Source organism: Macaca nemestrina, chromosome 6 (assembly GCF_043159975.1).
Source record: "Macaca nemestrina isolate mMacNem1 chromosome 6, mMacNem.hap1, whole genome shotgun sequence".
In the NCBI taxonomy this organism is placed as follows: domain Eukaryota; kingdom Metazoa; phylum Chordata; class Mammalia; order Primates; family Cercopithecidae; genus Macaca; species Macaca nemestrina.
The window spans coordinates 11,215,179-11,240,156 of record NC_092130.1 but is presented as its reverse complement, the minus strand read 5'-3'; the positions used below and the strand labels follow the sequence as shown (position 1 = coordinate 11,240,156).

Sequence of the window (24,978 nt, the reverse complement as noted above, 5' to 3'; positions counted from 1 at the left end):
TTGTGCTCAACACTTTGTAAGGATTATTTCATGTGATGTTTGCAATGACTTTCTAGTTTAGAACCCTCACTCTTAAGAACCATATGGCACTGTCTCTAGACTTGGATGATCCTTGGGAAAAAAGGCAAGGCATCCCAGGCAGGGAGAATGGTCTTGAGCAAACGTGTAGAGCAGCAATGGGCAAAATAAATGTGTGCAGGGAGGTGGAGGGAAAAAGTACAAGTGTCTGTTGCAAGTGTCCTTTGTGCTTGTGTGTTTTGTACAAACATCCAACAGCAAGATTCCAGAGGTCGTAGCAGCCCCAAGGCTAGTGTGGCACTCCCTAGATCTGAAAGCCTCAGGAAAGAGGTTTCAGCCAAGGATGCGGACTCCCAACTGGAGGTATATAGATCAGACCTCAGTCCTGAGCAACACGATGGCAGGGCAAACAAGAGCCCTGCCCTGAGGCTGGAATGCAGCCCACCCTGTGAATACACGAATATTCACTGCTTTGGAGAAGCTGCTGAACATTTGCAGATATCTACCTCAGAGGACTCAGCTGGGAAAAATTTACTCTATCCCTAGAGGAAAATGGGGTGGGGTGGAGAATGGGGATGTTGGATTCAGAAAGAGATTTGAGGTCCAACAACCCACCCAGAATGCCTAAGGGGCCTACAGCTATTCTCTGCCCCCTTGGGGCTAGAGGAATCTGCCAGAAATAGAGTTGAGAAAGTGTGAAGGGTGGTGAGCAAAGAGTGAAGGAAAGAGGGCAAGTTTAGACAGTGTAGGCATGGAGGGGATATGCCACCATTCTTCTAGCAAATCAGAAGAAACTTTGGGAAGGAGGTAGGGGGTTAAGAAAGCCTCTGAAATGTTTTTCAACTTGAGTGGAAAAAAGGTCCTGGAGAGGAAACTGGGTGCTATAAAAGGACTAATAATAACAATAAGGTTCTCAAAGGCCATGTCGAGATTGAAATGAAATGGGACCACGGAATTGCCAACCTGCATTGACCAATCTTTGGTCCATTTTGATCACCATGGGGTTCCCAGGAGAAATACCAGATTGTCCTCAGATACTTATTTCAGGGTTCTTTTATATCAGTTTAACCTATGAATTAACCTAATATTAAGAAGTCGTAACTTCCCATTTTTCTTAATACCAGTCCTATAAAACTCAAGTCCCACCAAATGCATCCGAAACACAGACTCTACAGTCAAAAGGCGTTTGGGAACTAGCTGCGTATTTACTTTCACGTCTTAGAAATTCACCGTTCATATTAACATGGTAAATACCCTGAGAAGTCCTGCAATCAAGAAGCCTTCCCTACTTCCTTTAGCACAACATTTTCTGAATTTATTTGACCAGGATCCTTTTGTTGCTGAACACCCATTAAAATGGACACATTTGGGAAACGCACATCTAGACATTTGGGAAGCTGATGTTCACATCCGCCGCCTCAAATACCTCTGAGGTAATGAATTCCATAAAATCGACATCTGCTCTTACAGCACAACTTCCCATTCATGCATTTTTTCCATTTTTTTAAAAAAATATTTTAGCACTCTACTAAACCCTGCTAATAAAAAATAAAAATACTATTCCCTGCTCACAAGTAGCTCATAGTATGGTGGGGAAGGCAGTTAAAGCACCAGTCTCAGAGTTGGAGTATGACTGATGCTCAATAATAGTTTGCCCGGGAAGCTAGAGCTAGAGGATGTCTTTCTAATAAGTAAGACCAGCGAAGTCTGGGAGGGCTTCCTAGAGGAGAGATGAGCAATGAATTTTAAAGAACGAGATTCAGCCTGTAATCCCAGCACTTTGAAAGGCCCAGGGGTGTAGATACCCTGAGGTCAGGAGTTCGAGACCAGGCTGACCAACATGGTGAAACCCCGTTTCTGCTAAAAATACAAAATTAGCCAGGTGTGGTGGCACATGCCTATATAATCCCAGCTACCTGGGAGGTGGAGGCAGGATAATGGCTTGAACCCAGGAGGCGGAGGTTACAGTGAGCTGAGATCGCATCTTTGCACTCCAGTATGGGCAACAAGAGCGAAACGCCATCTCAAAAACAACAAAGAATGAGATTCAGTTGGATAGCGGAAAGTGAGAGGATGGTTCCAGGTATGAATGAGAAGGCATAAAGATGCAGAGAAGCGAAAACATGGTAACTGAACTGCAAAAGGCTAGGACTGAAAGGAGTATGTAACGAGTGAAAGCTGGAGGGAAAGGAAGAGGTAAAATCTAGAATTCCATCGAGTCCCTTGATTGTCCTATAGTCTTGCCAAGCTTCAAGGATGCTGTCTCCTAGATCTGAAAACAAGGGCATGCCCTTCCTGAGTGCACATTCCTTCCTCACATTATTTTCCCAGTCTTATGATTTCAAATGTTCTAACCCGGGCAGTTACCACAGCAGTCTTGACATCTCCTCCACTGTATTAAATGCCTATCTGTAGCTCCCTGAGGTCGTTCCTGAGAATAGCTGCAGATGTGTTTTCCCTGTTTTCAGAGGACAAGGGAATTAAGTTGTATGGCACTCTGGGCCTGACTTTGGGCTTGAAGAAGTCTGGCATTCTGGATAGAAGGCTGACTGTCATATTTTGCATGCATCCTGCTCAGAGCTCCTACTGGCTGAGGTGTGTTTGCTCCAGTCTCTGTATGCCTAGAATCCATCTCCCTTTCTTTAGTAACCAAAGGTGGGCATGTGATGCTCACTTGGCTCATCCAAGACCCCAGGCCCCACTCACAGTGAAGCGTCTAAGGAAAGGCATGTGGCTCAAGCCAGGCCCAACAGGAGTCCTTCCCTGAGGGTTTTCTGGTACAAACAGTAGAGAAGACTCTTCTCTGGTTACAAACCTGTAAGGATATGGTGCCAGTCTGCCAGGGCTCCATCACGAAGGCACCTGAAAGAAGCTGCAAGATGCAGAGGTGAGATTTGGATGGAGACAAGACCTAGTGGGCTCTGAGCCTGGAGTCTCTCGGGCCATCCTGTTTCAAGGTTCGGCACTGCCATTGTTGTTGCTTGTTGGTTCATTTTCCCTCATCCTGCATTTCTTTAATTTCTGTCAATGATAATCCTGAGAGTCCTAAAAAACCCAGTTCCTCTAGGATGGAAGTAATCAGACCCCATGAGACCACACACGGCCCCTGCGATAATTCCTAGAGTTTCTTTCCAGGCAGCTGGGGTGACATTAGAAAGGTAGAGGAAGTGAAGAGAGCATCTCTCCTTCTCAGAGTGAAGACAGAGCATCTGATATGTACAATCAGCTTCCAAGTTGGAAAGACTCTTGTTCTGGTTTTGTCTTCATCTCTTAACTCTTAGATCACAAGTTCTTTAAACTCTTTCCCTTGACATCAGATGGGATACCACTAATACCCTCCCTCATAGGGTTGGGAAGATAAATTGAGGATGCTGGAGAAAGAACCTGCCCAGCACATAGTACAAAACACTGCTAATTTTCTTTCATTTTAAGTTCTACTGAAGGCCAACTCATCAGTACGTCACAATCTATGAAAAATCCAGGAGAGGAGATATCTGAGCTAAGAGCTTTCCCAGTGTGATCAAAAGAAAAAAAAAGTGACAGCCTGTCCTCACCTGTCCCCCCTGCATATTTCCAGATCTCTCTCTCTCTCTGCTCTTTAACCCATGGAGCTGAAGCTCAACAAAGACGAATGATTAAAAAAAAAAAAAAAAAAAAAAATCTTCCTCTTAAATGCAACTCCCTTTGACATGCATATGATGAAAATACCCTTTGCTCTTTTCACAACTGTTTGGCTGTTCTTGGCTCCTGACTGTGTGTTCCATAAATGTATGTTCATTTTAGATGGCAAATGCCTCAAAGGCAGAAGGTGGGTCTGCGGATCCCACTTCCTGCAGAGCTCAGAGGAATACCGTAGACAATGAACAATGACGGCCGTGATGGAAAGCTTGGGTCTGTGTCTTAGTCATGGGAAGAAGGAACAAAATGAAGACGGGCCAGATAAGCTCTTAATATGAGTCAGAAAATAGACTGATGCTTACAATACACCATTATCCTTGACTATCTCCACAACTCTGGCAGTTGCTATATCCATTTATGCAGTGAATACTGAGGCTCAGAAAAACAAAATTATGTGCCTATGTGGTGGAGGTGGGATACGGTAGTCTGACTTCATATCTGTTCTGTGGTTTCCCCTCTTCCCACTCCTAGTACACAGAACAGTTAATGGGTTAGGCAGATTGGGTTATCAGCGCCACCATCGAAATTTTAGCTTGAGCAAATTATTTATCATCTCTGAGCCCCATTTCCTCTATAATAAATGAAATGGTAATACCCATTTCCCAGGATAATTATGAAGATTAAATGAGATTCTGAAGATGACGGCATTTAAAGCCCCTGGTGCTTTGTAAGCATTCAACAAATGATAGTTGCTGCTACGTGGTTGTGTTATTGACTATCATTTCCACTACATCTTCTCGTCTTCCTAGGTTCACAGCCCAATGACTATTTTGCAAGAGGTATTTTGGTCCCTGTTTTCACCCTGAGATGTCTGTGGCTTCCACAGACAAGCTGGTAACACCTGCAGGCCTTTCCTGCACACCACCTTTCCTACACCCGGTTCTAAAGTTCAGGGCAACAGAATCTGGCCCCAGGCTACCCCAAAGCCTAGAGAACCACTCCTGCAGGGTGTGAGAGCCACAACTATGTTTCCATGTTGGCTGCAGCAGGGCTGGTGACTTCCACGTCCCCCATAAGGAAGCCAGATGGACCTTGCTCTCTCTCCAGCAGTCAGCACTGCTCAGGCAGCAAAGGCCATGAAGTAAGCTCTTTATCACCCAGGGCTGCTTCTCTTCGGCTTTTCTGTTGTTGTTTGATAAACATTTGTAATGTTTCCCAACAGCTGAAGTACTTCCGGGCCTGCTCCACCACCAGGCCCACAGTGAGTGCAGATTGAAGGAAACCAAGTCTCCCCCTACTCCTCCCCTTGCTTTCAGTGCCTCTGCCTTGGCTGCTCACATGTCTCTTCTCAGCAGCTCCTTTGCAGAGAGAGGGAAGGCCTGGATAAGTCCTCCCCAAGAAGGCCAATGCCTTCTTCCTTCTTTTTCTCAGGAAACAGCGAGGTTTACCTGAAAGAAGGTAGAATTTAAAGGCTGACAGGCAAGGTATGAATGCCAGGTCTGCGATTTCTTCGCTGAATGAGCTTGCCTAAAACACCTTCAGAGTCTCGATTTTCTCTTCCGTCAAATGGGTTTCTAATACTAGCCACCAGTCTGTGGAGAAAAGATGCAATTAATAGAGGTGGAAGCAATACAGACTAAGTGACAGCCATCCTAGATCCTTTCGAATTTCCTTGCTATGGCATTGAATTGTTTGAAAGACGTTAAGAGGAGTGATCTAAATTAATCCCTCCATTTCCATATAAAATATTTGACAATGTTTTTTTCTGGTAGAATAAGGATCAGAGATCAGCAACATTTTTCTGTAAAGGGCCAGATTAGAAGTATTTTCCACTTTGGGGGCTGTATAGTCTCAGTCACAACTATGTAACTTTGCCCTGTAGCACAGAAGGGGCCATATATCATATGTAAATAAATAGGTGTGGCAGTGTTCCAATAAAACTTTATTTACAATAGCAGGTGGCAGTGGGCTGGACTGGCTCACAGGCTGCAGTCTGCCCAGCCTTGGGTTTGGAGCTGGTGAAGAGCATGCCCCTGGCCAAGCAAAGCAGAGGGCCAACCTCCCTCTTTCTGCCAGCACCCTCTTAGAAATCCACCTCGAGGGCTCCAGAGGCAGAGCCCTTGCAAGCCACTGAAATCCTCCCTCTGCCTTTGAGAACTGGAGGTTTAGATTTATGGGCATGACAATTTGTTTCACATAATTCTGTCAGTAATTACATCGACTTCCACCAGCAGCCATTAGGTAAATGATTTGGCCCTTTCCCCTGAGTAATATTTTCCCCCACTGAAATAAATGGAGGGTGCATTTCTCTCCCATAAGTTAAGCATATTATTTGCCTCATCACACAAGGCAAATGCAGTAGCTCTGAGCTATTAGTCTATCACTGCAGCAATCAGACGGCCAGGAGCCAGAAGTAATTTACAACAGGGAAGTAAACAGGGCCCCAGATAAATAAATAAGAGACCCGGGCTGATCTGGGGCCTGAAAAGATTAAGTAATGAGAGTATCTAACGAGAGATTTAGTGCTAAGTGAACTAGGACCAAAGCAGCATCCCATGGAGGAATGAAATTATATCACTGGAAAGAGATATTATTGAAGTCCCTCATGCTGAGCAGGGAAATCAGCACTTCTTGGGAGGGGAGGGCTACCATCATTAGCATAGCAATTTGGGACTCTTCATTGGAGTCTGGCTAATTAGCTGCAGGTAAATGAGTTATATATGGTAGGCAAGCAGGGGGCAGTGACCCTACCCACCAGGAAAGCCTGGTCAGGTCCTCAGTGGTTGTGGGATTCTAAGTACCAGGCTGGGGTCTTTTCTTAAATACAAAGGCTCCTTATAAAGGAGAAGTAGCTATCTGGGATGGAAAAGAAAATGATGCTGATACAAAGCTGACTTTAGCTTCTTAACTTCTCAAATGCCTAGAGGGTGGAGACTGGGCTCCTAATGAATTGTCTTCCCTGGAACTGCTGTGAGCTCTGGGAAGCAGTCTCTGTCACCCCCACCTCAAGGAGACTCCCTTTCTCTTCCCTTCCTTTGGATGGCACTACCACTCTTCCTTTGGATGGCACTGCCACTCTTCCTTTGGATGGCACTGCCACTCTCTCAATAGCAGGGTGGAATCTTTAGGGAGTCATCCTCCAATTTTTCCTTCTGATTGACTATTCTGTTGATTCTTTCCTTAGAATCACTCTCATGTGAGGTTTGTCCTTTCAGTTCCCTTCTTTAAGCAAAAAAGTACATCATGACAGCAACCACGTGGAGGCAGTCCTAGTGCTTTGGTAGAACCACTCACAATTTTTCTACAGGTGAGAATGGCTAATCCTTAGTTTCTGCAGCAAATCATAAACCAGTATCATAAACATCCTTTTCTTAAAAAGGTAACTGCTATCCCAGCTGGCCCAACCCAGGGAAGCGTCAATCTTTTACTTCTTGTAAGCTAAGATTCTGTCTTCTGTGATCCCCCTGTCGCTTAATGAAAAATCATGGCTGAGGTAAGCAGGTACCTTTAGGCTGTGCCCACAGCAACAAACCAGAAATCTGAGTGCTGAGGTTTGTGAGTCCCGCACTGCTCCATGCCTCCGTTTCTCCAACTGTAAAATGAGGGCATTGCGACAGAAGTTCCAGAAGGTGCCATTCAGCTCTGGCATTCTATGAAGGTGGCTTCTTACCCACTGAGCGGTTGCTGTAGAGACAAGAGCTTACACAGAGCTTGGCACAGAATGGAGAGTCGCATGTGTGATCAGAGATTCTTCCAGCTGCCTTGGGAGGAGCCAGAAAAAGACTAAAACAAACCTGAGATATACCACACCCCACCACACACACACACGACTCTTATTTTCTTTCTTTCCTTTCTATTACCATATCTCTATCTTTAGCACCCCATTCCCTGTTTAATTTTATTGTTGCTGTTATCTTTTCTTCCTTCCTCCCCTTCTTCCATTCTTCAGGTTTTCTTCCTTTCTTTCCATTCTATAACCCTTCCCCCCGACCCGATTCATTTAACAAATATATCCTCACTCATAAGACACCTCTTCTCTTTCTTATGACATGGATTAAAGATAGTGATGAAGTCAGGTTGTTCCTAACAGCAGCCTCTCTCATTGACTTTATTGCTCTTGAGCAAATAAAGAGAGTCTCGAGAGCTTACATTCTTCAGTGCAAGGTGGGTGACGGGCCCATGATTGAATGATGGTAGCTTTGCAGAAAGGAGAAGTGACAGGTAGGGATGGCGGGGGGGCAGGATGTAGGAGAAGAACAAACAGTAGGTTGGTGGTACAGCTTTATACAACACCAAGCCCGAGTGTCTCAGAGTTAGTTTGGAAAACATTAATATTTTGTTGCACCAGTGTGGCTCTGGTTCAATTATTTTAGAAGATATGGTTCATTTCAGGTCTGGACTAATTCACCAGAGGTATTTCAAACAACCTCTGGTTTAGATCTCAGATCAAGAAAAAAAATAATTTGGAAGTTTAGGTCAATGTTCAATAAATTAGTGAAACCTATTCCTTTTTCTTTTTTTTTTTCCAGACCAAGGTTTGGTTTTTGTTTGAGTCTCCACAGGTTATTTTTGTAAAGCCTTCACTAAGTTGAGGCTTCCAATAGCTAGACAATCCCTTTCAATGTCTATTAGAAGTCAAAAAATCAATGAGGCCTGGAGATGAAGCCAACACAGCTTATCTTTTCATTTCACTGTATCGCAGAATATTATTCCCAGATCTTTGAAACAGCATCAAAAACAACATTCCCCTCCCCAGCTCTCAGTCTCAAGCACTGGCTCACATCTGCTTGAAGAGGATTCTAGCATGGGCTGTTTCTTTCTCTTTGGTGGGAGACCCACTGTTGGAGTATGAAATCCTCCCACACTGGGTTAGTTTTATTCTCATTTGTGTGTGCTTGTGTGAGTGTGCATGAGCATATGTGTGTGTGCGCGCACACATGCAGTTAAATAGTCATTCCGGGCTTTTGCAGGGCAACGAGGAGAGAGCTCTGGTTTGGAACAAAAGGCACCTTTGACCATATAGTGAGAGGGAATAGCAGATTTTGGAGAGACCAGGTTCCTTCTCTCATTTGCTCATTTCCAGAGTGTGTAGCGAGTCCCCACCATGTGCTAGATGCAGTGGTAGATGATTGACTGTAGAGTCAACAGAACAGATAAAATCCCTGCATTCAAGAAGCTTACAATCTACTGGGGGGATGAAAGAGCAAAATACAAACAAGTAAACAAATAAATGAGCAAAAATAATTTCAGGTAGTGATAAGTGCTATGAAAAAATAGAGCAGGATCATCTTGTAGACAGTGACCAATAAGGAAGGGGACCATGACTGCAGACAGGGTTGTTAGGAGAGGGCTCTCTGAGGAAGTGATGGCTGAGCCAGGACTTGAATTTCAGGAAGGATCTGGCCACACTGACATTTGAGGTCAGCATATTCCAGGCAGAAGGAACAGCAAAGCCAAGAAGAGAATGCAATTGTTGGAGCAACAGGAAGAAGGCTCATGATGCTTCGGTGTGGTGTCCATGGGGAGGGTGGCGTGAGACGGCACTAGGACGAGTACCAGGGGGCCAGATGATGTAGTGCAGGAGCTTAGGATTTCTTCTCAGGACTACGTAAAGTCACTGGAACTTTTAATTGGGGGAAAGAGGAGATTCAATTTGCCTTAAAACACTAATGGCGGCTGTTCGATTGACAGTGAACAACACAGGAATAGGAGACGCAGCAGGAAGATTACTGAGGTCCTTGAAATCCAGCCAGAAGGACTGCTGGTCCACGGTGATGGCAACAGAGACAAAAGGTGGTGAACACATTGGTAATGCATGGTGAAGACAGAGATGGCAAGTTCTACCCAATATGCACATCACTCACATCAACAGCCCTCTACTCAGGGAGGAACTGGAGAACAGAATATTCCCTGGGCAACTCTGTCTTTCCCTGCTGCTTCTTTTCCAGCCCCATTAGACCTAATGATCTCCCATCCTTCACTTTTATTTAAATAAAGGAAGTGTCACACATAGGGAAAATGATCTGCAGAGAATACCATTAGCAATGGAACACCTAACAATTATTTCCTAAGATAATGTTGTTCAACAGCTACGCCCTTGAGAACTGGTGGTTGGCAACGGTCTGCTATGAGTTCTAACATGAAATGAAAGTCCGCGAAGGTCTCAGGTGGAAGCCTGACCCATGCACATCTCTTCCAGGGAAAAGAGAGCTCTCCCTGGAGGCCAGAAAACATTTACAGGAATAATTTACCGTCTCTGACACAGATCTGCCACTATCATCTCTATGGACCAAAAACACCAATTATGAGCCAAGATGTCAAAGAGCTTCTCTCAACCATCACTGTGGCTGCCTTTCTAATCCCTAATATCTCACCATAGCGTTGCCCAATAATTTGAGTTAATTTAACAGTCAGTGTCTAGCACTAAAGTGAAATTATATCTGTGAGTTGATTCAGCAGCCCAAAAAGGATTTTCATTTATTGGTCTGGGATTCTCCTATAGAGAGAAGGTTTTATGTGTGTGTGCATGGTATGTTAGGTGTATGTGCCTGTGCTTTTAACAATAAGGATTCAGAGTGGGAGATAGATATAGGAAGAAGACTATTAGAGCAATGATATCAAGAAAACTGATGATTCTGCATTTCTCTCTAGATTGCTAACATTGGTTTTCATCTTTTAAAAAGTATTAAAGTTGGCCGGGTGCAGTGGCTCACACCTGTAATCCCAACACTTTGGGATGCTGAGGTGGGTGGATCACGAGGTCAAGAGACCGAGACCATGCTGGCCAACATGGTGAAACCCTGTCTCTACTAAAAATACAGAAAAATTAGCTGGGTGTGGTGGCACATGCCTGTAGTCCCAGCTACTCAGGAGGCTGAGGCAGGAGAATCGCTAGAACCCGGGAGGTGGAGGTTGCAGTGAGTCAAGATCGTGCCACTGCACTCCAGCCTGGTGACAGAGCGAGATTTCATCTCAAAAAAAAAAAAAAAAAAACAAAAACAATTATTGAAGTTAGATTTATCTGAGCATCCTGATCCACAACACAGTTTCATGAATCCCAAATGGAATGAGGCTGAGATAGAGGAGATTAGTCCTAGGTTATCCTTGTACTCTCTTCAAAATCCAGTTTTCTTCTTTAGACTGAGCATTTTTACCTCCAAAAGTCAAGATGCTCCCTTTATCTGGAGAAATGTTGGCATGATTCAACATTTATTTCAATCAAAAGCTGACTCGTTGACTAAAAATTCAAGTCCAGAGCCCCAGACACACCGAGAGGCCAAACCATCAGTTCAATAGCAGGATATTCCACTTGGCCAACCGTGGGGAGAGTTTCTGGCTATGCAACAGGCAGTGCTAATCAAGGGGCGGCGGGGCACACTTCTAAGCAGGCTTCATCACCATAAGCAGGGTGAGGAGAATTAGAAAAGGAATGATGGGAAGAAAGAAACATCATGAATAAAACATTAGAATATTATTCTAAACCATGAATCAAAAACTCAGGTCCAGCACACCAAATTCAGGCAAGGAGCGTGAAATTGACTTAAATGTCTCCATTTCTATTTGGTTTGGACAGTGCTGTGTTATCATAGCTTTGCTGTTGTTAATATTGCGTCAACACTTTCATTACAGGCCTCAACCTCCAGGACTTTGTAAGTGAACTACAAACCTTACAAACGGAATTTAATGTTCAAATCCAGGATACTGAGTCCATAGGAAAGCCAGAAGAAAGACAAAGTTACAGATGTTTTTGGTGATTTGAAATTATGCTAGAATTTGGGGCATCAAATTAAAATACTATTTGTCCCCTGGAGGGATTCCCAAATGTTGCTTGAAAATGAGAGATAATTAGGCTCTTTAGAAATGTTTCTGTTGATGCTGAATGTGGTTCAAGAACAAATATTTCAAGATTATTAGATGTGGGTACATTTGCATCATTCAGACAACTGAAGAATGTGTGTTTGGGTTCTGCTCACCTCAAAAGGTTGTTATTTTTCTATATACAATGCAGTATTTCCCTGATATTTAATTCCATGGATAGTTTCTAACTCCAGATAAAGAGAATGAAGAACCCATGGTATGGGTGAAGGCTGGCTTCTGGTCCTCATTCTTAACAAAGAGATGACTATTTCAGCACCCTTGGTGATGCCACAAAACCCTGCCTAGGCTGGCCAACCCCACCACATGTCACAGGGTGCTGAGAGCAGCACTAGTTTTGTGCAGAAAGGGCTCAGCTGTCACAGTTTCAACTCCGCAGGTGGGTCCCAGCCAAGGAAGTCTGAGAAAGAGCCAGGTGGCAAGAAGCCCACACTTACACCCACTGGGCTCAGGTTAGACATTTCTGTGTTCTATATTCAGCATCCCAACCACCAGCACATTGGAGTGACACACACACAGTAGGTGTTCAACAATGCTTTAGTTGTCCCCGGACACACACTTCTCTTCCTAGAAATGGGGCAGGAATGTTAACAGGGAATTGACTGAGTTCCAAGTATCAGCTGGGTGTTTGTTTTATTTTTCCATTTTCCTAACTCACTATTTTCATGTGTAGTAAAGGAGAGTGTACTGATGTATGAAGGCTTTCAGCTGTATGTGCAAGGAGGTGAGCTTGTCTTGCCATCAGCTGTTCAATGTACCACCAGGGCTAAGATTTAGGAGGTTTTTCTGAAGCCCTTACACATACAACCCTTTCTCCCTACATTCCTCCTTTCCTGCAGTGAGTGATTCAGTTGGTCCTAGATTTCACCATTATCTCTAATGGTCCAGTGCTGCTCAACAAAGGTTGGTCTGATTTCCTTAAAGGATGGCTTTTCTCACTCTGGTCCATGGCATGACTCTGGGATGATACAAATATCTTCAGAAAACCATCTTGGAAGGCCCACCACGTAAACCAGCAAGAACCCTTACCTTCAAACCAAAGAAAATACTAAATCCATGAAATCACTTAAGCCACCCTTCCAAAGAGAAGGAGATTCAAAATGTTTTATGCAGCAACCTATAAGAAACTCATTTTGTGGGATGTTTCACATTCCAGCCCATGGTTTATTCCCCCATATATCCCTGCCAGTAATATCAACCAGATGTGGCAAAGAAGTCTGTGCAGAATTGTAAAAATTACAAGCATATTCTGTAATTCCAAAGCATTGTAAAGTCACAGTTTGGTTTTCTTTCCTTCTTAAAAAAAATTTAAAAACAATTTCCAAGCTGGCAGAATGTACTTCTCAGTACAAGTATTGCCTGATCACTTTAGAAAACTCTTCTGCTGGTCCACAGGGCTGAAGAGACAAAAAACGTAAAACCCAACTCTGCCTTTGACAAATCGTAGGGAATTTAGAAAGGTCTACTTGCTAGCATGTATTTAGGTCTATAAATCTTTTTCTTTCAATGTTTCAAGTATTAATATCCTAGATCTCAGATAGGAGCATGTGCTCATATATACTCATAGGAGCATATAAGTTCAAAATACTGAACCATGAAAGCTTCATAAATTTACGATTGTTATCTCTCTCTCATTCAAGATGTGTTTTTGCATAGAAAGAACACCATAAGGTAGGGGAAAAACTCACAGGGAGTAAGAGGGTGAGAAAGTCAGAGAGACCTGGCTTCACTTCTGGTGAGTGAGTGAAACTCAAGCCCAGTTTCATCATCAGTGTAGCAGACCTAAAAACACCTTTCCTGCAGGATTCTTGGGAGGACTGAAGGACCTGGCATCAACATAAGGCACCTAGCATACATTAGGTGCTCAAAAGATGTTTGGTTCCTTCCTTCAAAATATATAAAGTAACAGGGGCCGTATGAGATCGATGTTTCTTAAAGTATGCCCCTAAGTGACACATAACAAAATCACCTAGGGTGCCTATTTATAAAGTCAAATCCCCTGGTCCATTCCAAATCGAATGAACCAGACTTCCTGGATGTGTGGCCTGGGATACAGCATTTTAACCATCGTTTCAAGAGATTTGCTTCTATATGCTAAGTTTGAAAACCAACCATAGGCTAGGTCCTTGCTCTGCTGTGGTCCTAGGCCAGCACCATCACTGGGGAATCTGTTAGAAATGCAGATCCTTAGGTCACACTCCAGACTCACACCATCAGAATTCACATTTTAACAGGATCCTTAGGTGTTCAGATACATACTAAAGTTTCAGAAGCACAGGTCTAGATTGCTATTCCCAGCTCAAAAATTCTGTAACGCAGAATCTACAAGGCCATTTAAATGTTAACCTTGTTGTCAACTCTGTGGTAAGTCCACAGGCTTCTATGCTCAGCTGGACACATCCTATTGGAGGAGAGGGATGACACCTCCCAGACCTTCATCCCTGGTACTGGCTTCAGATACTACAGAGAGAATGACTCAGCACCCACCATAATCCATTCTCTGTCCACACACAGATTGAAGCAAAACCTGTCTTCAAAAGCATGACAAACCCTGGAATTGATGACATGTGCCATAAGACAAACACAAGGCTGGCCTCACTGCAGCATTCAGCGTTTGGGGGAACAGGGAGAAAAATCGGGAAATGGGGACTCAGTGTGCAAGGACATTTTCCATGAGCTTCGGGTGGTTGTGTCCCTGAAAAACATCACCCCACGTATGAGATGGTGAAGCTGGTCTTGCCATCTCTGGCCTCTGAAATCCGGGCCGGCACACAAGGGAGCAGGTCTCTGCATCCAGCTTCAGGCAGGCGGGCAGTCTCTGAAGCCCCCCACCAGCCTGATGGATTGGTTTTTCTGTTGTGCTATTATCATTTCACCACATCAGATAACAACTCCTCTGGAAAACTGGGTAGTATGGTTTTTGTTTTCTCCACTGGTTTTTCACTTTTATAGCACTGTTTCACATCAATGCAGAGTTTTATAGGGACACATATTGCATGTAGTTATGTTTTAAAGTTTAGTGCTGAATTGGAAGACGAAGGTGGCTGCAAAGGGCTCTGTGAGTAGCAGAAAGCACTACCTAGAGGTGCACGGCTCCAGTCACTCAACAACTCGGAGCTCATTTAGGGTTTCATAGAGATAAAGGAGCTGGCATTCACTGAATTCGTAACTAGGCGCCTGGCACTTTAGTTACTAACTTCTCAGTAGTACAGTACAGGAATCATGGTCAGGAATGTGGGCTCTGGAGTCAGGCAAGCTTGAGTTTCAACTTTGGCTCAGCCAGTTACTGGCTCTGTGACCTTGAGCAAGCTGTCTAAATCTCTAGGCCTCTGTTTCGGTCTCTCTAAAATGGGGATAATATCATGTCTACCTCTGACATCTGAGAGGGAGTGAGAGAATATAGGTGAAATGCTTCGCAGAGCACCTGACCCCTAGCAAATACACCACACACATTTGGGAACTGATCAGGGCTGAATTGCCCCTGCCCCCCACCCCCGAAAGGCTTATGTGGAAGCCCTAATCCCAATACCTCAGAACATAACCATATTGGAGATTAGGTTGTTAAAGTGGTGATCAAGTTAAAATGAGGCCAGCAGGGTGGAGTCCTAATCCAACATAACTGGTGTCCTCATAAGAAGAGGAGGAGACACCAGGGGTATGCTACCACAGAGGCACGACCACATGAGGCGGCAGCAGGGAAGGTGGCTATCTGCAAGCCAAGGAGAGGGGCGCCAGGAGGAACCCACCCAGCCAGCATCTTGATCTCGGACTTCTGTCCTCCAGAACTGTGAGAAAATACATTTCTGTAGTTTAAGCCACTCAGCGTGTGGTATTGTGTGATGGTAGCTGAGCAAGCTATTGTAGGAACTATGATTAGCATTCCTATTGTATAGCTAACCAACACAAGACTGAAAACAGTGAGGTCACATGCCCAGGGTCACCAGAAGGGGGGATTCAAACCCAGGTCTGTGTGGTTCCCAAGTTTCTGATCCTTGCTTTAATATTGGACTGCCTCAAAGAAACATGAGATCATGGTTCTGAATGCAGCTTCCAATTTGTGTGGGCTTGGAGCATGTACACACGACACCTATGATAAAAGCAGAAAATGGTGAACATGAAGAGGCAGTGCGCACCAGCCGAGATAAAAGTTCAGAGGAGGACTCAGCCCTGGGAAGCAAATTCCCTGGAAGCTGGAGTCTAGCAGCCTTGAACTAGCAGGCTAGCAGGCGGGGTTTCACCATGTTGCCCAGGCTGAACTTTCTGGTGGGGAATCTGCTCTTCCATGATAACAATGCCAGTGACTCGGGGCTAAGTTGGTTGGCCACATTGCATATAGTTTTTGGGTGCCTGGGGATTAACTTTCCAAGTCACTTGCAACTCCACTGCCCAAGTGAATGACAGCAGGTTTAGCCTCAGTGGCATTTTTTTTTTTTTTTTAAGCTGTCAAATACCTCATAGAAGGGGATGGAGAATAGATAAGCCCTCCACCTGGCTGCAAGTACAACTGCTTATGCAGCTATGGGTTTTTTGTTTGTTTGTTTGTTTTTGAGATGGAGTCTCATTTTGTCACCAGGCTGGAGGGCAGTGGCGCGATCTCAGCTCACTGCAACCTCTGCCTCCTGGGTTCAAGTGATTCTCCTGCCTCAGCCTCTGAGTAGCTGGGACTACATGCGTGCGCCACCACGCCCTGTTAATTTTGTGATTTTAGTAGAGACAGGGTTTCACCATGTTGGCCAGGATAGTCTCTATCTCTTGACCTCATGATCCACCCACCTTGGCCTCCCAAAGTGCTGGGATTATAGGCGTGAGCCACCGCGCCCGGCGGCAGCTGTAAGTTTTAAATATGGAACAGACTATTTGAACCTGAATCTGGGATAGATGGGCCGAAAGGAGCCCCTTGGACTGCTCATCCTTATATGGCAAAGATAAACTTTTTTTTCTTTCTTTTTTTTTTTTTTTTCTTTTGAGACAGAGTCTCGCTCTGCCACCCAGGCTGGAGTGCAGTGGCACAATCTCGGCTAAGTGCAAGCTCCACCTCCTGGGATCAAGCGATTGATCCTCACTTCAGCCTCCCGAATAGCTGGGATGACAGGCATGCACCACCATGCCCGGCTAATTTTTGAATTTTTAGTAGAGACAAGGTTTTGCCACATTGGCCAGGCTTGTCTCAAACTCCTGGCTTCAAGTGATTGGCCCTCCTCGGCCTCCCAAAGTGTTGGGATTACAGGCATGAGCCACCGCTCCTGACTGCAATGATAAATTCTTAAAAAAAAAAGTTGTGAACCATGTGTCCCTCAGCCCCCACAAAAGCTCTCTAATCTGGTAAAACACAGAGGGTATATTTTGTTTGTTTGAGATGGGGTCTCACTCTGTTGCCCAAGCTGGAGTACAGTGGTGTGATCTCAGCTCACTGCAACCTCTGTCTCTAGGGCTCAAGCAATCCCTGCACCTCAGCCTCCCAAGTAGCTGGGACCACAGGTGCAGGCCACCATGCCTAGCTATATTTTTGTATTTTTGGTAGAAGCGGAGTTTCACCATGTTGCCCAGGCTGGTCTCGAACTCCTGAGCTCAGACAATCCAACTGCCTTGGCCTCCCAAACTGCTGGGATAACAGGCATGAGCCACTGCACACAGCCATGCAGGGGATTTTAATCACTGTTTGCATCTTGCCTTCTGCTCCTTCTAAAGAATTTCTGGCAATATTAACCAGTCAGCCTTTAAATAACTAGAAATCCTTCACTGTCTCTCCCATGGGTAGGTTAAAGAAAAACCTGGAAGGGGATGGCAAAGGGAGAAACTAATAGCCTATAGGCCATGCAAGATCATGCTCCATCCTGTCCTCACTAGATGAAGCCCAGAGAGGCCAAGTAACATGCCCAGGGCCACACAGCTTACAGGTAGAAGAGCCAGCATGACGACCCAGGTCTTCCCACTCCAAGTGCAGTGCTCATCCAACCCACCTCTAATTTGGAGACTGGACTCCTTCCCTAGGTGCTGCAATGTTTATACTACAGAGCCCAACGCCTCAGCGTATGCACTGCTCTCATCAGCTGGCCAGTCAAGGTCAGCCGTGACCACCTTCCATGCAGTATTTACTATGTGCTTTGTTCAATGCCAATTTTTTTCCCCCAGATAATTCCTATTTATCCTCACAACAACATGGAGAAGTCATTTCTACCATTGTCTATGTTACTGATGAAGAACCTGGGACAAGAGAGGTTAAGTAACTTGCCAAAGGTTTCGGGACACACATGGGCAGTCCCTTAACCCCTTCACTTGACTGCCTCCTCCTGTCCTCTGCTCTGGGTCAAGTGCTGCAGGAGCCTAGAAAGAACAGAAGCCCAGTCTCCACACTTGACCATGATCTATGTCAGGATGTCAGGGGGCAAATATTTACTGAGTGACCCAAGTATGGTAGAGACCTCACTGGGCATTTTGCAGACCACAGCAATATAAGTTCAGGGCACCTCCAAGATCTGGGATTTCTGGGATTCTATGGCTCATGCTCTGTGTGTTTGAACAGCATAAGAGGACAGATACCCCGCTAATACACACATGGGTCAGATGGTACTGGCTGTGAGGATGGGTACACAGAGGGTAGCCAGCAAAGTCCTAAGGGAAACCCTCGGATATATGACAGGTCCATCACCAATCCTTTTGAGCATAACTTCAGCTGCCCATGGTAGTTAGCATGGCAGTGTGGTATGCTAGAAAACATAAGGAATTGGCAGAGACCCAGATGTGTACCAAGTCCTAGTTCCATTGCATCCTAGTTATACAACTATGGGTAAGTTAGATACCCCTAAGCTTTAGAAATAGATTTAATAATGATTCTCTTTGCATGATCGTTGTGATGGTTAAGTCTAAGCAGTGAGGCAAAGTGCCCAGTACAGTATTGCTTCTTAGATAGATGGGATATATAATATATACATATATATATATATATATATGCAGTAATCTAAACTTTGAGCTTTAATTTCCTCACCTATAAAATGAGAGCATTGATTGAGGCTTAGGCAGGGAACTCCCAGTAGAGACAAATGCAGACTCTGGAGTCAGGTTACCCAAATGTGAATCCTGGTGCTGCCACTAAGTAGTTGTCTGATATTGTTCAAATTCTTTAACCTTTCCATACCTGTTTCACATGTATAGAACAATACTAACCATAGTGCCTATCCCACAGAGTTGTCAGGAGAATCAAATGAGTTAATAGACATGAAATGCTCAGAACAGCACCTGGCACTCAACGTGTTTGCTAGTGCTATTACCTATCTGGAAGTACTATTGTAAGGATCCAAAGTACTCAAAGCACAGGGAACTGCATATACAGTGGATGCTCAATACACTAGCAGACATCTGTTGTTTTCGCATTTCACATCCCTTCTTCTGTCTTCTGATAGCAGAATTACTCTTTACTGTGGGGAGCCCATTCTCTAAGCAAGTGGGATGAACACAGCTTGATCATCAGAGGACACCATCTCATTAGCAACATTGATTGGCTGGGACGTGGGCATATATGACCAAGCTAAGTAATCAGAGTCTACCCTCAGTTCTTTCCAACAGGAACATTGACCAAGTCCCTCTTCACCAGGATCTCTGAATTAGTGCATTTTGAGTCTTTTGCATTAGCTCACAAACAAGTCCATGGTTCCAAGGGAGTGAAGGAGCAAGATGAAGACCTAAGGACATCTGCAAGACCCTGGATCCAGCTGTTCCTGAAGCCATTCATAACTACTACTGCTCTTCTCAGCTATGTGATTCAATATATTGCCTCTCTGGGCTAAACTAACTTCTGTCACTTGCTAGTGAGTGGTGTTATAGTCACAGCATAGGTTCTCATAAATATTATTTCCCTTTTCATTACTATTCAAAGCCTGTTTTTATTACATGACTATAGACTTTCCAAGAGATATTCTTTGGATAAATACAAAATATTAAGTAGTTTTGCCTGTACGACAAATTAAAAAAGTAGTATCAAGAATTGTTTATCCCACATGGCATACTCTAGCGTAGCCAGCCACATAGAACCCACATTTAGCATGAAAAATGCCTCACTGTGTCTATTGAGATGCAGTGCTCTTTTAAAACAGAGCCAGTGGCATATGTATACACACTCATGATTGCACAGTTATTGATTTCTAATTTGTACCCTGCTTACTTCCAAAAAGGCTCTGGAGTGGCTGACAAAATAAGACAAAGACACAGAGGGCCATTAAGGAAAATCAAAGATCAAGCCCAGAGAGAAAAAGGGATTGCTGATTATAGCCCAAACTTGGGTTAATATAGCTGCTTCAATAAAAAAAAAAAAAAAAAATTATATTTAGCTCTCAGCTTTTTGGCAGCCATTCAAAGTGTGTCATAATAGGGCACATAGAGAACTGGACATCCTTCATGTCTACAGCTCAGCACCCAGAACAGAGGCCATGCTGGAACAGACACGCAGGGAAAACCTTACTGAATGAGTGAGCGAACGAATAAATGAATGAACAGTGGATAAAAGAATCAAAGCTCGCCAAGGGCGCTGTTTCTATCCTTAGGCCTATATCATTCATTTATTCATCTACCCAGTCAACCATCACTGACTGAGCGCCTATAAGTGCCAAACTACACTCGGACAGGGACCCAGCAAGAGACGGATACCAAAATGAGCCAAATGTCATCCCTGCCTTCCCAGCTGCAGCTCTCTGACTTGACGCAAAAGCTCAGCGTAATTGACCTCAATGCTTATCACAACTCCTAGTCTCTTCATGCCTCCCAGAGAAAGGAGATCAGAAACTGAGGTGGTAAAGACGGGAACTGTAGGAGTAATAAGAGTTGCCTTGGTGCTTACACTTATACAGCAATTTAAAAAAAAACATGCACACCATATGATCTCACTGGATACTTACAGTTCCTCTACAAGGTAGGTAAAAGGGAGGAGAGGGTATCTCCCTTTACTGATGAAGATATTTAGATACCAAAGGAAAAGTGACTCTGTCAAGCTCTCTCAGGACATGGCAGAGGACATAACTCATAGGTTCCTCATGCCCACGTCCCTGGCTCCCAGAATCTCAGAGACCCGTTATCACCACTTGAACTTCCTACTTCGCCTGGATCAAGACCAGCTCTGCAAAAAATGGCCATCACCTGATAGCCATGGGAAGGTTTCTGTGAGCAAGAACCAGCCCACCTGAAAAACCTGCAGCGGCTGGGATGCTCAGACCCCACCCACATAAAGTCGTCCAGCATTCCAGCCTCACAGGTACCTTCCCTTTGCCTTTAAACGGATGCTCATTTCTCAGATGAATAGTGTATACTCTGCTGCAGTACTTAGTTAAGAGCAGGTTGAAAGGTGCAATGCAGTACTGGGTGGAGAGATGGTGATTATGTGAGCATCTAAGGGCAGAGCTATACAAGGCAGGGGATGTTACAAACCAGGGTGGTGTCTGGTATGCCTATTTGGCATAGCTTATCCAGCTCTTCTGGACCCGCCGGGCTGCTGAACAACATTTCCTCTGCCCCCATGCCCATCCAGGCAGACCCAGACTGGAAGAGTAAAAAGGAGGGTATAGCCTTTCCTACATTTAGCAAAGTCAGCTAGGGCGACTGAGCCAGAGAAATGGGGCACACAGCAAGAGGAGACCCGACAAAGTTCAGAAGGCAAGCAAGACCACTGCATGACTGGAATACCAGACAACCCTGGCCTGTTCTTGTTCCAGCAAAGTGCCCTTTTAAAATAAATTTATGTATATAGTCTCTGTGTGTGTGGCTGTGTGTATAGACATATATAAATATATATTCCTAATTCAGAACTCCTTCGTAAGTGCACACACTGACATGTGTTTCGTGTTTCCCAATTTATCCCAGAGCCTGTATGCAGTGTTTGGCTGCACAAGTAGGCATTAAATGCAACCATTGGGAATCAGAATGGTGGCCACAATGTTGGAGGCTCCCTGCAATGTTAGAGTCTTCCCAGCCAGGCTGTAAATCTTGCTACCTGACTGCAAAGCCATCCAGGGCTGTGTCGCTTCATTCAGAAAGGTGAGCCTTGGGCAATCCAGTACACCCCATGAACTGAGTCACTACCAGCATGATTTTGGGTTCACTGTCAATAATTTAATTAGCACTTGCCTGACGTCTGCAATACATGAATCACAGTCTCCACTGTCACCTGCAACTCCAGCTCCTGGGCTTCCAAACTCTCCCACCGAATAACAGAGGTATCTCCAACTCTCCCCTCTCCTCATTTTACCCTGGACCACTGAAAAGGATAAAGCAAAATTCAACATGCTTCTTCCTTTTCCCACAAAATCATAAACCCCCAGACCCAGGGTTCCTCGACTGGCAGCGCTAGGAAGTGGGAAAAAGGAAAAGGCAGGAGCTACTCCAACCAGCAAGGTGATAAGGTTGCCGTGTTTGGTCCAAACCGTTGCCTTCTGAGACCACTGGTAGTCTCGCGTGAATAAATCTATCTCAAACCCCACCTCAGGGAATTTCCCTGAAGTAAGTTCAGACCCACAGTAAATGGAAAAATCTCCTCCTTCTTTGCAAGGCCATTGATCGACTACCACACATCACTAGTCCTCACTGATCACACAAGCCGCCGATGTCTGAGAGAAGGAGCAAGAAGTCAGGCCTGGAAGTGTTTGGGGGTGGACGTCAGGTCAAAGCCCTGCTCCAAGTCTCTATGTCAGGGCCTAACTGCCAAGCTCCACACGGCACGGCGCTCCACAAACCACATCCTCCGCATCACCAAAGCCAGGCAAGGCACAAGGTAGAGAACACAAGGCAACTCTACTCACAGTCTGGTGAGCTTCGGTGTGCTCTGGAAAAGCAATTCTGGAAGGACTTGGAGCTTATTCTTGTTCAGGCGCCTAAAGAGGAAAGAGAATGGAAGGATGTCAAGGGGACATTAAACCAGATCAAATGTATTCAGATACCACTTTAATCAATCAGTCAATCAATCAGTAGGCATTAAGAGACTCTCTACATCTTTCAGTATGGGCTGCTCAACACATGTAAGGTATAGTCCCTGTCGGTGGGGCTTAGAGTCAGACTGGGAACGCAAAGCAAAGGTCAGTCAAAAGTAAAAACACAGCACACGCACTGTGCTGCCACACCTCCATCAGCTGTGATCTTGGACAGACATCACTAATGGATCACAATATTCCTTCCCATGGACCAGACAAGACTTTTGAACTTTTCTCGCCATGAGCTCCATGTAGCTATTGCTGAGTGATGGAAATAGCATGTGAAATATGCCCCTAAAAACATAAAGGGGCCAGGCACGGGGGCTCACGCCTGTAATCCCAGCACTTTGAGAGGCTGAGGCAGGCAGATCATGAGGTCAAGAGTTCAAGACCTTCTTGGGCAACATGGTGAAACCCCATTTCTAATAAAAATACAAAAAATTAGCTGGGCATGGTGGTGCATGCCTGTAGTCCCAGCTACTTGGGAGGTTGAGGCAGGAGAATTGCTTGAATCCAGGAAGTTGCAGTGAGCTGAGATCGTGCCACTGCACTCCAGCCTGGTGACTGAGCAAGACTGTGTCCAAAAAAAAAAAAAAAAAAAAGAAAAAAAGAAAGAAAGAAAGAAAAAGAAGAAAAAGAAACCACAAATGAAATATCAGAGGAAATATTCAGGATCCTAAACGGTGATCATGGGAGCAGATAGCAGTTGCTTTAGGAATAGAGAAGAGGGCATGGCAGATCCCCTTGGATTGAGGAACAAAATGGAATTCTGGCCATCTTGGCTCTGTGGACCAGAGTAGGGTTCCACTGTGAGTTTTGTGGGTCCTTGGCAATTTTGCCTTTGTGGGCTGCTTTCTCCATCAAAAAAATTTTTCATATTATATTTTATAACTATGTTGGTATAAATGCAAATATATTAACATTACATAACATTTCTACCCAAAAGTTCATTTTTGTCTTCCAATATTAGAAGAAATTAAAACATTTTCATGAGCCCCTAACAGTATTATAGATCCTTATCACCGTCTCCACTGGGACTCATGGAGAAGTACGCGCTGGGTCAGGAACCAAGGTCTGGGCATGAGGTGGGCCAGTAGGGATGGCTCACATTGGATGTTGGCCAACAGAGCCAATCAGTCTCTCTTAGGCATGGTCAATGCTAAACACCCACAGAAAGGCCACATGAGTTTTTAAGTGACACAGAGTCACCATTATGATCTCCATGAAGGCTGCTTTCTTGGGAGCATTAGGCCAAGAGAGAGGCCCTGTTGCATGCTAGCCCCATGCCCTTCTGCCCTAGTGAGGTGACACAGCCTAGCAAGGGAAATGGGAAGCCACCTAAACCATGGTTAAAGCATACACCCCACAGTCCCCAGAATTCTTCAGAGCCAAAGAGCAGTTCATAGCCTGATGAATTTTTCTACTTAGAGTGAATTGAGTGTGTCCTATTTATTACATGGTATAACTATATGATCCCCATCTGAGAGCTAAGCAAACTAAGGAATAGAAAAGGTGAGCTTCTCCCTAGCTCCTGGCCCCCTTCCCCTGCCACCAAGCAAACATGCTTCCCTATTTGGGATTTTGCTCCCATTTCCCACCCCCCTTTTTTTCCTAGGTCTATGGACAACAACTTTAGAGGGATGAGTGACTAGAAGGAGGCCAAGCAGGACAAAGCATGGGAGAGAGAAGCATTGAAGACTTCACATAATAAGCTCACTGTCAAGAGGGTGCTACTCAGTCTGATAGCCATGCAGCGAGTGGGTAAGCATTGGGCAGGGATGCCATTTACGAGACTCCTGATTAGGAGGAGGCAAGGAGGAAAGGTTGGAAAGTTGGATAAGATAAGCTCTAATTCCCTGGCCACCTCTGGGGCAGCCTGACTCTTGTTTTGTTTTGCTTGAGACGGAGTCTCACTCTGTTGCCCAGGCTGGAGTGCAATGGTGCAATCTCGGCTCACTGCAACCTCCACCTCCTAGGTTCAAGTGATTCCCCTACCTCCGCCTCCCCAGTAGCTGAGATCACAGGCACGCACCACCACGCATGGCTAATTTTTGTATTTTTAGTAGAGATGGGTTTCACCATGTTGGCCAGACTGTTCTCAAACTTCTGACCACAAGTGATCTGCCCGCCTCAGCCTCCCAAAGTGCTGGAATTACAGGAGTGAGCCACCGTACCCGGCTGAGGGAAGCCTGACTCCTAGCCCAGTGCTTTCTCTTTATTTTTAAAAAATTGCTGTAAAATCACATATCATGAGATTTATCTTCTTAGCAATAAAAAAACTGTACACTAAAAGTGTAGTTAGTTCAGTAGTGTTGAGTATATTTACATCATTGAGCAACTAATCTCCAGAACTTTTTCATCTTGCAAAACTGAAACTCTGTCCCTGTTGAACAACAACTCCCTGTCTCTCCTTCTCCCAGCCCCTGGCAACCACCGTTCCACTGTCTGTCTCTGATTTTGCCTGGTGCTCTTCGACCACTGCCAGTATCTGCTTTTTGTGTGTTTCTGTCACTAAAGT

General features: G+C 44.8%; 1 protein-coding gene and 1 long non-coding RNA gene across 2 annotated transcripts in view; one reads left to right on the top strand and one right to left on the bottom strand.

Annotated features, from left to right (window-relative positions):
• LOC105480842 (slit guidance ligand 3) overlaps window positions 1-24,978 on the bottom strand; it is a 639,820-nt gene that overhangs the window by 509,792 nt on the left and 105,050 nt on the right. The window contains exon 4 of the mRNA XM_011740022.3: window positions 22,293-22,364. Coding sequence (XP_011738324.1) covers window positions 22,293-22,364 — 72 coding nt within the window. The remainder of the gene's footprint in view (window positions 1-22,292; window positions 22,365-24,978) is intronic.
• On the top strand, window positions 7,663-9,465 carry LOC112426494 (uncharacterized). Its single transcript, XR_003017838.2, has 3 exons — window positions 7,663-7,800; window positions 8,339-8,504; window positions 9,328-9,465. It is a non-coding gene; the product is annotated as an uncharacterized lncRNA (long non-coding RNA).